At 42.5% G+C, this 14,163-nt stretch overlaps 2 protein-coding genes across 2 annotated transcripts; one reads left to right on the top strand and one right to left on the bottom strand.

Moving 5' to 3' along the window:
* Nucleotides 1–349: 349 nt before the first annotated feature.
* On the top strand, nucleotides 350–6,132 carry pmelb (premelanosome protein b). The gene is made up of 12 exons (XM_029622551.2): nucleotides 350–511; nucleotides 1,930–2,025; nucleotides 2,210–2,356; nucleotides 2,713–2,847; nucleotides 3,002–3,163; nucleotides 3,325–3,669; nucleotides 3,873–4,100; nucleotides 4,207–4,332; nucleotides 4,443–4,551; nucleotides 4,837–5,042; nucleotides 5,269–5,359; nucleotides 5,654–6,132. Exons 1-12 carry the CDS (start codon nucleotides 451–453, stop codon nucleotides 5,820–5,822), a joined length of 1,875 nt encoding a protein of 624 aa, XP_029478411.2. The 5' UTR covers nucleotides 350–450; the 3' UTR covers nucleotides 5,823–6,132.
* A 59-nt stretch (nucleotides 6,133–6,191) lies between these two features.
* Nucleotides 6,192–9,315, bottom strand: LOC115102514 (tubulin alpha chain). The gene is made up of 4 exons (XM_029622552.2): nucleotides 9,207–9,315; nucleotides 7,614–7,836; nucleotides 7,363–7,511; nucleotides 6,192–7,258 (listed from the first exon to the last, which is right to left on the bottom strand). Exons 1-4 carry the CDS (start codon nucleotides 9,207–9,209, stop codon nucleotides 6,278–6,280), a joined length of 1,356 nt encoding a protein of 451 aa, XP_029478412.1. The 5' UTR covers nucleotides 9,210–9,315; the 3' UTR covers nucleotides 6,192–6,277.
* Between the last annotated feature and the right edge of the window lie 4,848 nt (nucleotides 9,316–14,163).

Here is a 14,163-nt window from a genome sequence, read left to right as displayed (position 1 = left end):
TCACACCCATTTACAAACGAAGCATGTGTTTAGTCCACCAGATCAGAGGCAGTATTGGATGACCAGGGATTTTCTCTTGATAAGTGTGTGAATTAGACAATGTTCCCGTCCTTCTAAGCATTCAAAATGTAACGAGTACTTTTGGGTGTCAGGGAAAATGAATTGAGTAAAAAGTACATTATTTTTTTTAGAAATACAGTCAAGTAAAAGTTGACAAATATAAACAGTAAAGTACAGATACCCCAAACTTTACACCACTGCCTTTGGGGAGGTGGGACCACAGTTTCAGTGGGGTAGGAGGGGTTTAGTACTACTGCTGTGAGGCCAGAGATTAAATAATTTATAAAGCCAGGAATCACAATGGTCTGGTGAGTTTGTTCCGACCTGCATTGGAGGAGAAGAAAAGGGATATTCCATATTTAATGTGGAAAGGAAGCGTGCACTCTTAGAATGAAGACGGGGACAGTTCTTGCAGTGTTGTTGCTGGCACTGTTTTCATCTGCTGCAGCAAGTAAGTACAGATGTAGGATCTTAATTTAAGCCAGTTTACTACAGCAGGAAAATGATCCTGCAGCAACAGGAAATGTGAAATATTGTGTGTATTATAATTAATGGACATGTTTGTGGGGGTTGACACATTTTTCGTAAGGGAAAATCAAGTCTAATATTTCAAAGTGGAAATTACAAACTTCAAAAGCCTTTTTAAACCTAAAATACACTACAAGCATTACAGTTCTCCTGCAACAGGGTGATCAAATTAAGATGCTACATATGTACAGCCACTCTGGATATCATTATGTATACCAGATAATCTGGTATACTTAGATTTTATGTTTATAAGAAAGTATATTTTGAAGTTACAATAAGGCATTATTTCTTACCTCAGGCTGTGGCGCGTCAGTATGTCACAATATGATAATAATTTAGTAACACTTGTTTCATTCAAACCTTTCAGTAGTGCTGTGTATTGCGAAACACTGCATCTGGTAATTGTTTTAGCCACTCTTATGACAGTGGCTCCTCAGTGCAGCACTATGTGTCCTTTGCATGACAAAGGGTCAGTTTCCCAGACACAGATTAAACCTAGTCCTGGACTAAAAACCGTTTCAATTAAGATTGTAAATTTTATTCTCCAAATACTTTGCAAACATTGCACAAATATGAATTAGTCCTGTTGGCATCCTTGATTTTATGGGGAAGCATCATTGCAGTAATAGGGCCTCTAGGAAGATTCAATGCACTAACCTTCAACATTGTGCAAGTCGCATGAGATTTTAAATAAAATAGTTAAAGCACAAGAGAGAAGGGTCTCCTTTGTCACCAATCGGTAGTTTGCATTCATTCCGAACAATATAGAGAGTATCAGTCAGCGGCTGTAAATGATTGACTTTACAGTAGGAAAAGGTGGGATCATTGCACATTACAGTAGCCTATTCTAACAATTATACCCTTGATAATCAATCACCTTACAGTCTCCCCCAATTGGGATATAATTATTTTGTGATTTTGGCTATAGGGTGCCGTGTATGGATGACCAGAGGTAAATCTAACTCAGGTTTATCATTTTGATTTGTCTTTTTTGGGGGGATTATTGATTTAAAAAAAAAATGCATTTATGAAAAAAGTCTGTGCTTATCAGTGCAATTAAATATAAATAGTTTGACCTCTTTGGTCCTTATGTCAAAGACAATCCTCTCCCTTAGCCCTAATCTGTAGTAAAGTTATGGTACACACTCAGCTGACAGTCACATGAATAGGATTGAGGGGGATTGTAGAGCTTTTGGGATAAGCAGTCACCTAGGTCAGAGCTAAGCCCCCTCCTTTGGTTGCAACCGAAAGTGTGACCATCTCCTGCCTTTTCAACTCTAATGAATAAATGCTGACTGTGCATGCATTTTACTTATGTCATTTCTATCATTTATATTCCAGAGCCCAAAAGTCGCTTCACACGATATCCATCATGGAATACGAAAATGTATCCGGTGTGGAAAGATGAAGACCCTCGCTACAAAGACTCTTGGAAAGGTATGCACAATTTTCTTCTGTCTCAACACAATGTTAAATACACTGATGGTTAAATAACATATGTCCTCTTGTTTATCAGGAATATCTCTGTGGACAAAAGGGTTTTAAAGTAAAGTAAGTCAATTGTTCTTGTGAAATAGTATACTTATGAGATTCAATTCAAAGTGTACATTCTTCTCAACAGGTGGCAAGGTAAAGTTCATTGTGGGCAATGACGCACCGACCCTGACTGCAGCCAAGGTGACCTTTACCATCGAGCTGCAGTTCCCACACAACCAGAAGGTCATGCCCGATGGAGAGGTGGTGTGGGCCGAGGACTTCACCGTCAATGGTAAGTCCTCGAGGACTGACTGGGTTTTGATGACCTCATCCCTAGGCTTATTGGGAGGAAGAGTCTTGTGAACAAGATTAGAGATTTTGGCTATGTGAGGGGCTTTTGTCACTTATACAGTAATCTTGGTGCCCAGAGCCAAATCCTGCATGAGTGCTGGCTTCTGGACAGCTATTGTTCATTAATAATTCATGACAGTCTACAATATCTGTATTGTTCTTTCCTTTTGGAAACTACGGTGCCAAGTTACTGTCTGCAAAAATGAACGTTTTGAGGTTAGATACGACATATCCATAGTACATACTCCTCTGTCTAAAGACAAAGCGGAAACCAACGTGCCCTCTGTTTTCCTCTAGGAACACGCTACCATCAGTCTGAGCCAGTGTATCCTGCACAGAACACGGAGTGGAACGGAGTCTTCCCCGACGGCACACCTTTCAGGAAGGGTGGTGACAAACCCCCTCCGTATGTGTTTGTATGGAAGACATGGGGTAAGTACAGCTGCAAGCACTCTCATCTATTAGGCCTACAGTATTCACGTTAACATGTTTCACTTTGTCTTGTAGGAGTGTTATAGACGTTTAATAACAATGTAATAACACTGTTATAAGCATGCAAAGCTGTTTCCTTTGCTTTGCCTCACAGGTCAGTACTGGCAGGTGTCTGATGGCCCCTCCTCCTCCCTCACCATCGGGACAGACAATGTCCCTCTGGGTTCCTACATAGTGGACATTGTCATCTACCACTACCGCAGCCACGAGAAGTTCATCCCTCTGGGATACGCCTCCACACAGTTCTCCATCACTGGTTAGTAGAATGAATGAGTGAACAAATTGAATGACTTAATGAGTGAATGAATGAACACATTTTAGTACTATTTTAAAATGCACATGTTTATTCAACTACGTAGAAAACAACAATACTTGCTACTGGAAGTTACTTGAGGGTATTTATTTCTGTTTCTTTAGATCAAATCCCCTTTGCCGTCTCGATGAGCCAAGTGAACGACGTCAACGAGGCAGACCTGAGCTTCGTCCAGAACAGAGCGATAGCCTTCACCATCAGTCTCCACGATCCCAGCGAGTACCTGAGTGACGCTGACATCACATACAACTGGGACTTTGGTGACAGCAGCGGAGCTCTCATCTCCAGAGAGCTGACTGTCACCCATACCTACATAGTGGCTGGCGGCTTCAAGCCCCGGGTGGTTGTACAGGCCGTTATCCCTGATAAAGCATGTGCCACACCAGCTGGTGTTATCCCCACTGGTAGCACTGTCACTATTGGGCCTGCCAACCTGGCAGGCACGACAGGTAATTCTCATCTTGAAACGCTGTAGTCCAGAAGTGAATGTCAAAAGGCTTTACTTGGGTTCCTTGCATCCTTAGTCTCGTCAAGGAGAGAGGACGTGATGAATCGTGGGGGAAATACGTTTGACATTCACCCAATACGTAGTAGGCTATGCCAGAATTGACCAAGAAAATAGGAAATTTAATGGTCGTGTTTCTCTCCCCAGTGAGAGCTCCTGCTGCGGCTGTGTCAGCTGCTCCAGTAACGGCGGCCACACAGGGAGCTACAGTAAATGTAGGCCCCTCAGTCCCCGCTGAGACTGATACACAGGAGGACACGACTGAGGTGGGAGCCTCCACCGCTCAGCACACAAAGACACCTTCTCCGGTCAACCCTGACACCTCAACTGTCTCCGCTGGTTCAACAACAGCTGCTTCTGAAGTAGAGCCAGCTGGTGTGTTCAAAACACCTACGTAACATGTTAATTGATGAATTAAGGGAATCAATTGTGTGTCTAAGGTGTTTTAAATAGTTGGATTGTAACTCTTCTCCTGATACAGGGGAGGCCGCTACGGCCCAAGCTCCCGTGGTGATAGTTGTTAAGCGTGAAGCAGGTGAAAAACCCAAGGATGATGACTGTGTGATCTATCGCTATGGGTCCTTCTGCGCTGGCATTGACATTGTTGGTGAGTCAACTGTCTTAAGGACATCTAAATCTCCATCTTGTGGTTTCCTAATATTGGATTTGATTAACATTGAGGATTATTACATCCCGTCTTTATGTCTTTGTTGTCAGAGGGCATTGAGAGTTTGAAGATAGTGCAAGTGGACAATGCTCTTATCAAGACTGATGCATTTGAGGTTGAACGAAATGTAGTGGATCTAACTGTCACCTGCCATGGGAGGTGAGCATTCCTGCACCAAAGCAATTAAAGGGTGACTGTCTCAAAGAATCAAAGCAGTCATTATTTCCCTAAGCAGAATCATGTTCCACAGACAAATCAATAAGGAATACAGGCCAAAATCCCACCAGTTAAGCACCAGGGCTAGTTTCATTTCCCCAGATTAATCCTAGTCCTGGATTATTCTTTTTTATTATTGCATTTTAGTCCAAGATTAGTCTGGGTCAGGGAAACCGGCTTCTATTGTTGCACTGAGTGTTTCTGACCCTGTGTCTGTTTTCCACCAAGCCTTCCCACAGAGGTGTGTATGTTGGTGTCGGATGCAGACTGTCTGATGCCAGTCCACACCATGTGCAACACAGTGTCGCCCTCTTCTGAGTGCCAGCTGGTACTGCGCCACATTTTCAATGACTCTGGCATCTTCTGCATCAATGTGTCCATGGCCAATGATGTCAGTCTGGCAGTCACCAGCGCCAAAGTTAGCGTGACCATGGGTATGTACTGTAACATGTCTGCTCTTCACATCTCTGTATGGAGGCTATGTTGGGTGGTAGCACCACCCATGTCTCATACCTGGGTCCCAGGGACAATCAGTCCAATGCCTTCCAGTCCAAAACGTATTGTTTTTGTTTGGAAAATAATTCATATACTTTAATATGTTGTTATATGAAGTTGTTATATGAAGTTGTTTAACATACATTATTGTCTGTGTTCTGGCAGGTTCCGGTCTGTCCTCAGTGGGCACTGTAACCATGGTGATAGGGGTCCTGATCGTTGCTCTGGTCACTGGATCCGTGGCCTACACTTACAAGTGAGTCACATCAACATTGGTCTACACTTGTCACACCTTTCTGAAGGGTTCCATATCACCACAAACTATAACCTGTAACGCTTGCTTTGAGATATGACACTTATGTGTCTGTTTACACTGTACAGCCATGTCTCAGGGCAACTGTATGCGTCATATTGTACCATTGATAGTACCTTTCTAATGACCTTTTTATCCGTTATTTCACCAGGGGAGACACGTTAAGATTCACACATTTTTGTCAAGTGAGCTTAGTAAAAAAAAAAAGTAATTTAATGTTCTCTTTCTGTTCCACAGACGTTTCAAAGCCTACCGTCCTCTGAAGGAGGAGTCTGTGGTTGGCTCCTCCTCCCAGAGCGCTGAGAGTAGTCCTGGTTGGAGCTCTGGACCTCTGCTGTTTTGGAACCTTCTGAGTCGACAGGCTCCTGTAGAGAACAGCCCACTGCTCGATGACAGGCTTGTGTGAATGGACAACAACAACCCATTCAACTGCCAAATACACACAAAACAACAGCCCAAGAAACATTTTATTTGCACATATAGTCATCTGACATGTTTTGTTTTTTGTTTTATACTTTTTATACATTTATTTTTTAACTGTGTGTAATTTGGCTTATTTCCCTCAAACTAAACATTTTCAAAGAGCATATGTATGGTAAGACCAACATTGATTTAACATTTTTATACTGGAGGTTTGACCAGTGAATATTAGTGGAAACTACGGTGAAGTTATACATTTTAATATCTTTCCCCCATTAAAATCCCACCAAACTGCACTATTGTCTTTCTATTTGTCAAAATAATGTTGTGAATAAAGACCAAGAGCACAAATGGCTAATTGAATTAAATATTTTATTAGGTATCATAATCAGATCATGCAACAGTAACAATGTTTGACAATGTCTTGCCTGCAGGGACATTTCAATACTCCTCTCCCTCCTCCTCTCCCTCCCCCTCAATGGAGTCAACCCCTACCTCCTCGTAATCCTTCTCCAGGGCTGCCATGTCCTCTCTGGCTTCAGAGAACTCTCCCTCCTCCATGCCCTCACCCACATACCAGTGCACAAAGGCACGTTTGGCGTACATCAGGTCAAACTTGTGGTCAAGACGAGCCCAGGCCTCTGCCACGGCAGTGGTGTTGCTCAGCATGCACACAGCCCTCTGGACTTTGGCCAGGTCTCCACCAGGGACTACAGTGGGAGGCTGATAGTTGATGCCAACCTTGAAACCAGTTGGACACCAGTCAACAAACTGAATAGAACGTTTGGTCTTGATGGTGGCAATAGCAGCATTGACATCTTTGGGCACCACATCACCACGGAACAGAAGGCAACAAGCCATATACTTGCCGTGGCGAGGGTCACATTTCACCATCTGATTGGCCGGCTCAAAGCAGGCATTGGTGATCTCAGAGACAGAGAGCTGCTCATGGTAAGCCTTCTCTGCAGAGATGACTGGGGCATAGGTGGCCAGAGGAAAATGAATTCGGGGATAGGGCACCAAGTTGGTCTGGAACTCTGTCAGATCAACATTAAGGGCACCATCGAATCGAAGGGAAGCAGTAATGGAGGAAACAATCTGGCTAATGAGCCTGTTGAGGTTGGTGTAGGTTGGACGATCAATGTCGAGGTTCCTACGGCAGATGTCATATATAGCCTCATTATCCACCATGAAAGCACAGTCAGAGTGCTCTAGGGTGGTGTGGGTGGTCAGGATGGAGTTGTAAGGTTCCACCACAGCTGTGGACACCTGGGGAGCTGGATAGATGGAGAACTCCAGCTTGGACTTCTTGCCGTAGTCAACAGACAGGCGCTCCATCAGCAGGGAGGTGAAACCAGAGCCGGTGCCACCTCCAAAACTGTGGAAAACCAGGAAGCCCTGAAGGCCTGTACACTGGTCAGCCTGAAGAGAAAGAGAAATATGTCAATAAAAGGAGGACAACCGATTTCCACATTCTGATCAGATAGTTGATCAAATATGTAATTCATTCATTCTGAGATAGCCACCAGTTTGCGGATCCTGTCCAACACCAGGTCAATGATCTCTTTGCCAATAGTGTAGTGTCCACGGGCGTAGTTGTTGGCAGCATCCTCTTTGCCAGTGATGAGCTGTTCAGGATGGAATAACTGGCGGTAGGTCCCAGTGCGCACCTCATCTGAGGAGAGAAAATGAACAGCTCATTAAGGAGCTCAAGAAAGCAGAGGAAATCCTTTTTGACATACCTTTATTTCAATTGAATGAGAACCAGGAAGCTTACCTATGACTGTGGGCTCCAGGTCTACAAACACAGCCCTGGGGACATGCTTTCCAGCCCCAGTCTCACTAAAGAAGGTGTTGAAGGAGTCATCTCCTCCTCCGATGGTCTTGTCACTGGGCATCTGTCCGTCAGGCTGGATCCCATGTTCCAGGCAGTAGAGCTCCCAGCAGGCATTGCCAATCTGGACTCCAGCCTGACCCACATGGACAGAGATACACTCACGCTGGAAAATAAATGGAAAAATATTTAATCCTCTACAGGATCGGTGTCCCATCCTCGGGATGGTTGAGCTAATGTAGGCTAATGTGATTAGCATGAGGTTGTAAGAAACAAAAACAATTCCCAGGACATAGACATATCTGATAAGGGCAGAAAGCTTAAATTCTTGTTACTCTAACTGCACTGTCCAATTTACAGTAGCTATTCCAGTGAATACCATGCTATTGTTTGAGGAGAGTGCACAATTATGAACTTGAAAATGTATGAATAAACCAATTAGGTACATTTGGGCAGTCTTGATACAACATTTTGAACATATATGCAATAGTACATTGGATCAGACTAAAGCCATCTAGTGGCCAAAGTCTAAATTGCGCCTGGGTTAGAGCAATTCATTATGGCCTTTCTCTTGCATTTCAAAGATGATGGTGCAAAAAAATGTAAACGCTGTTTTCTCTTAGTATCTTTTACCAGATATAATGTGTTAAATTCTCCTACATTATATGCATATCTTTGCTTCAGGTTCTGAGCTACAGGCAGTTAGATTTGGGTATGTAATTTTAGGCGAAAATCTTTAAAAAATGGGCTGATCCTTTAAGAGGTTTTAATGTAGCAGAATTACAATACATTTGACAAAAATGTACACTTGCCAAAAACACCACCTAGGGGAAGACTGGGTAGTCTACATGTAAACTGAAGAACAGTATAAATGGAGACCAATAGCAGAGGAATCTTGCCATCTATAAACATATGACCATTATTAAACTGACAAGAAAGTCATATTACATCACTAAGGAATTAAAATGCATCTGGCATCTGGAGAGGAATCGGTTTATTTTCAGGGTTAAACTAGACATAATGTTAGACATTTGTTACAGAAGAGAGACATATATTCCCCTTCTGTCCCCACCCAGTCTGCCCTCCCACACCTAGCAACACAGTGAATGACAGTGAGAATATAATCACATTTTATTACCATTTTAAATAAATTTCCTGGATAAATAAATGTTGCTGTCTATGATGAACATTGTATAATTCATGTTTTCAATAGCTAGCACAACTTCTGCATGCAAAATATAGTGCCCTTGTTCTTTCATTCCACTGCCATACCAATTTATGTAATACCCTTGTATTAAACCGAAATAGCATGCAATACCATTTCCAAACGCTAACGCAGTCTAAACAAATATTCTGCACGAAAATGCTCAAAATCCCCCCCAATCCAGAATTCATTGTCCGAGACAATAAGAATCGACCCATATAGCCACAATTAGGGTGTAATATTGTCTCATAATTGTATAAATTCTCATTAGAAAACATCAAAAACGTAATTATTTCAGGCTTATTATTGCTGAAAAAAACAACATAACTTACCATGTTTTCTAAGGAGGATCGAACAACAAGGGAAAATACAAAGCAATACGCAGAGAGATCCCTATTTGTGTCTGAATGAATGAGCGTATTCTCTGCCCGTCAGGGTCGACGCAACAACTGCTGATGTAGAGGGGCGGCGCTACCAGATTTATGCACAGGCAGTGTGCGTTGTGTAATTCGCCTATTTGAGTGTGAAAATGACATTTTTAAAACGAAGCTTTTATGCTAATTGTATATTTTTTCGAATTGTGCATTATGATAATTATTGAATGGTATGTAATTCAGGGAATGGAAGGTAGTAAATTGACCCTATGTCCTGTGTCAAGCTTTTTGAATATATAGTTCACCCCAATTAAAAATGCATCTTATCATGAATACCCTTGAGAGTGAGCAATCCCATATGTAGGTGTAGGGACAGCTTTAGCATTAAGAGTATTGACTGCAAATCAATGGGAGTGTTGGAAGGTACTGAAGGTCAGAATGCTCAAAGAAATCTTCCAATCTATCACTATAGGACAACCTAAAACACATACCCACATCTTAAATTATGGTTATATATAGATTTATGTCCAAAGTCCTTTTAGAGAACAGTACCAGATAAATAATTTAAAATGACAGAATCAGGGAAGGACGCTATCTCACTGAAGCTGAGCCAGTGGTCCAATGATGCTGCTGAAGCCTATTTTTCTCCTCCTATCTCTCCTCCCTCTTTGTCCTATATTCTCTGGGCTGATCACGTGATCACCGTGTCTTGCTCCTGAATGCACTGGGCTGGCCTGAGTGTATTTGTTGTTAAGGAAGCGTTTTTTCTTTCTGCTTATCTATCCAATTGAATATAGCCATAATGACCAAACATGTATTGACTTCAAGGGCTCAGGTCTGAGTTCCCTGATAAGTCTGCATCACCACACAGACTGTCCTGAAGGATTTACACAACAACCCAGGGTTGAAAAGCCTGCATTGTCAGACTATCCTGAGTACTGGATTTTGTCTGGTAGTCATTGTAAGTTCTTAACTGACTTGCCTAGTTAAATAAAGGTGAAATCATACAAAAACAACAAAAATACTGTCAAGTGAATAATTGCTTTGATACAGTCCCTCTGTAAAATCCACTCAAAAGTATCTGAAACAAGCAATTTGTTATTCTTTAGAGCTTTATTTTGGAATTTTCTAAATATACCCTGTGAGCAAAACTGGTTGAAAAGACTTCATTTTAACAGAAAAACTGGTTGAAATCACATATTTTGGACCAGTTTTGCTCACTGGGTAAGCTACCAAGAAACAAAGATGAATGTCAATTGTGTGTTAAAACAGTAAAGTGTGAGTGTGATTTGGGTCCACTATAGAAGGTGCGGACAAGACGTGTGGTCTCATGCCTATACAATTCCCACACCGCAACAGATGACGGACAAGGAGCCCTGAAGTTAAACAGCAGCTGGATGGGAGTGGTCCACTATGGAATCTATGGATCGCACTCATGGTTTTCCAATGTAGTCAAATAGCAGTTGTTGGCCTATACTGGTTATCTCCGTGAACATATTAAAGCTTTAAGGACTATGTGATTATGATAAAACCTTTCAAAAGAGGATTTTGGAATCAACAGCCATGTCTACAGTATCTGTGGCTTACTTCTTATTGCCGTTCCTGCTCAAAAAACATATTCCACTGTAGGGCATAAATCTTAAATAGCTTATTTTTTTTTATAAAGGTGATAAAAATAGACGTTTTCATGATAAACAACTTTGTGTTTTTCTAGTGCTCTTCTCTCAGTGACTTCTGGAGCAGATAATGGGGATATCATTTATAACCCTATGGGGATAGTGTGTATAGTTGCCATTGAGTCCCATGTGGTTAGCAACCAGGGTTGCCCCTGAGCCTTTCCACTTCACTGCTGCATGTTGAATGACATACAATAATTTTTTTATGGACATTTTTTCCCCCTTATCCAAACAAATCATGAAGCCATAGCAATGCCTCAAAAGGTTTGTTTAAACTGCCATACCACATGCATTGTTTGGCATTTGTTCGTCAAAAGTCAAGGTTTAACCCATCCTTATCACAATTCTTTCCAACACAGTTTGTTCTTCTCCAGCTCATCCTACCATAGATAGAGAAAGGAGGTTTTAACTGTGTCCTCTATACCTCAGTATAAGAGAAAAGAAAAACAAGGAACTTGGACTTGGAGGGAAGCCTCAGTCACATCCCCCACCGGGGCAGCTGTGTCCTACTCCTTTTTTACTGCTGCTGCTATTCAAGCTTGGTCATGTGACCAACAGATAAAGACGGTTTATGTGGATACTTGGCCTGTAACCAAGCAACTCCGTTATTCATCACCTAGCAACGGATGGACCAAGGGAGGATGGGGGGTTGAGGGTTGGGTGTCTGTTGCCCCCTGTCCTAGATCTAGGCTTGAGTCATTGGGCCTCTATTATCAGCAGCACAGACAGTAGTTCTACAACAACCACAAATTCAAGTTTAGTTGGTGCAGTCAAACATTTGATCAATAATATCAGCTATTTAAGTCTACCCATGTTGATGAAGGCACCCATATTGAACAGTGCTTTTTTAACTGAATGTGGTCAGGCTGCAACTGACCATAAATATTAAAACAAGCAACAGAATATCTTGAAATGAATACAAATAATAATCACAATGACACTTGTACTTGGCCTACATTTTATTTGTTTGATTTTATATAACCTTTCTTAACTAGGCAAGTCAGTTAAGAACAAATTCTTATTACAACGACGGCCTACTGCGGGAGGATACATTTTTAAAGTTTTTATAAATGAAATAATAAAATATAGGACTAAACACCCATCACGACAAGAGAGACAACACAGCACTACATAAAGAGAGACCTAAGATAACAACGTAGCACAGCAGCAACACAACATGACAACAACATGGTAGCAACACAACATGGTAGCAGCACAAAACAGGATACAAACATTATTGGGCACAGACAACAGCACAAAGGGCAAGAAGGTAGAGACAACAATACATCACGCAAAGCAGCCACAACTGTCAGTAAGAGTGTCCATGATTGTGTCTTTGAATGAAGAGAGATAAAACTGTCCAGTTTGAGTGTTTGCTGCAGCAAACTGAAAAGACGAGCGACCCAAGGATGTGTGCGCTTTGGGGACCTTTAACAGAATGTGACTGGCAGAACGGGTGTTGTATGTGAAGGATGACGGCTGCAGTAGATATCTCAGATAGGGGGGAGTGAGGACAGTGTACCGTCTAGCCATACTCCCAAGTACATGTATGAGGTGAGTACCTCAACCTCTAAACCCTCAGAGATAGTAATCACTCCCGTGGGGAGAGAGGCATACTTCTTACCAAACCACATTACTTTTGTTGTGGAGGTGTTCAGAATAAGGTTGAGGGCAGAGAAAGCTTGTTGGACACTAAGAAAGAAAGCTTTGTTGTAGAGAGTTTAACATAAAAACCTGTGAGGGGCCAGCTGAGTATAAGACTGTATCATCTGCATATAAATGGATGAGAGAGCTTCCTACTGCCTGAGCTATGTTGTTGATGTAAATTGAGAAAGGCGTGGGGTACACCCTTGGTGACAGGCAGTGGCTGAGATAGCATATTTTCTGACTTTATACAATGCACTCTTTGAGAGAGATAGTTAGCAAACCAGGCCAAAGACCCCTCAGAGACAGCCCACAATAATGGAATGGTCTACCGTATCAAAAGCTTTGGCCAAGTCAATAAAAATAGCAGCGCAACATTGCTTAGAACCAAGGGCAATGGGGACATCATTGAGGACCTTTAAGGTTGCAGTGACACATCCATAACCTGAGCGGAAACCAGATTGCATACCAGAGATAATACTATAGACACCAAGAAAGCAGTGTCAGTTGATTATTGACAGGTTTTTCCAACACTTTGACAAACAGGGCAAAATAGAAATAGGCCTATAACAGTTAGGATCAGCTTGATCTCACCTTTAAATTAAGAACGAACCGTGGCTGCCTTCAAAGCAATGGGAACCTCCCCAGAGGGGAGAGACAGGTTAAAAAAGGTCAGAGATAGGCTTGGCGATGATAGAGCAACCTTAAATAAGAAAATGTCACATCTAGTCCTGTCACGCCCTCTAGTGCTCATCCTGTGTCTCCTTGACCTGCCGCCACTTCCTCAGTGCTTTCTCCCTCTCCCTCTGTGTGTGTGTGTGATTGTGTGGGCAGAGACAGGTGTGCTCGAGTCAGAGCAGATCTGTTCCATAGTCAAGACTACAAATACTCAATCCTGCCACCTGCACACTGCCAGATTGTAACCTCTGCTCAGTCAGTCCATGTTTCCAGCTGTTTGTTCCTGGTTCCCCTTGCCTGATGCTCTTTTCCTTTCCGCTATAGTTCTGCCTGCTCTGACTCTGGTCCCTGTCTCCAGTCCAACTTCTCGTCAGTCCTGCTACTCTGTCCTGGATTCCTCACTTTACACTCCCTTGGATTCCCCTCCGGACCTGCTTACCCTGTCCCAACACCTCTCGCCTCACCCTCAGCCTCCGCAACTGGTTTCCGGCAACCCGCCAAAGTTTCCCCTGGCCTGCACTCAATCTTCCCCCTCCCGTGTTTCAATAAATACCTTGGTTACCTCATCCCAGTCTCCTCGTCTGAGTCTGCTCTTGATTTCACCTGTTCCGCTCCGCATGACAGTAAGGGTCTAAACCCTCTGACCCAGATGTTTTTTTGGGTTCATACATTTGACTATTAGTTAAACAATCCATTATAATATCAGTGGATCATAGGGGGATCTCTCTCAGTGGATGGGAGGGCCGTCATTCTGCAAGCTTGATCTAATCACAAGAATTAATGTAGAATAGATGACACTTTTGCCACAGGGTTTATATTGTGTGCTCTCTAGAATAGATGACACTTTTGCCACAGGGTTTATATTGTGTGCTCTATAGAGCTAGGCCTATCGATTGTATGGGTTTCTTTGAAGCAGC

The sequence above is a fragment of the Oncorhynchus nerka genome, linkage group LG20 (assembly GCF_034236695.1).
Source record: "Oncorhynchus nerka isolate Pitt River linkage group LG20, Oner_Uvic_2.0, whole genome shotgun sequence".
NCBI classification, from domain to species: domain Eukaryota; kingdom Metazoa; phylum Chordata; class Actinopteri; order Salmoniformes; family Salmonidae; genus Oncorhynchus; species Oncorhynchus nerka.
Note: the sequence above shows the minus strand (reverse complement) of the source record. Positions and strands in the feature narration are given on the sequence as shown.

Excerpts from the sequence above, each read along its gene's own strand:
- LOC115102514 (XM_029622552.2), bottom strand. Across the intron at positions 7,512-7,613 it reads CCTGGAGCCCACAGTCATAG|ATGAGGTGCGCACTGGGACC; the intron begins GTAAGCTTCCTG and ends TTCTCTCCTCAG. Across the intron at positions 7,259-7,362 it reads TGGACAGGATCCGCAAACTG|GCTGACCAGTGTACAGGCCT; the intron begins GTGGCTATCTCA and ends CTTTCTCTTCAG.
- pmelb (XM_029622551.2), top strand. The coding sequence starts at position 451 with ATGAAGACGGGGACAGTTCTTGCAGTGTTGTTGCTGGCACTGTTTTCA. Across the intron at positions 2,357-2,712 it reads CGAGGACTTCACCGTCAATG|GAACACGCTACCATCAGTCT; the intron begins GTAAGTCCTCGA and ends GTTTTCCTCTAG. Across the intron at positions 4,101-4,206 it reads TTCTGAAGTAGAGCCAGCTG|GGGAGGCCGCTACGGCCCAA; the intron begins GTGTGTTCAAAA and ends CTCCTGATACAG.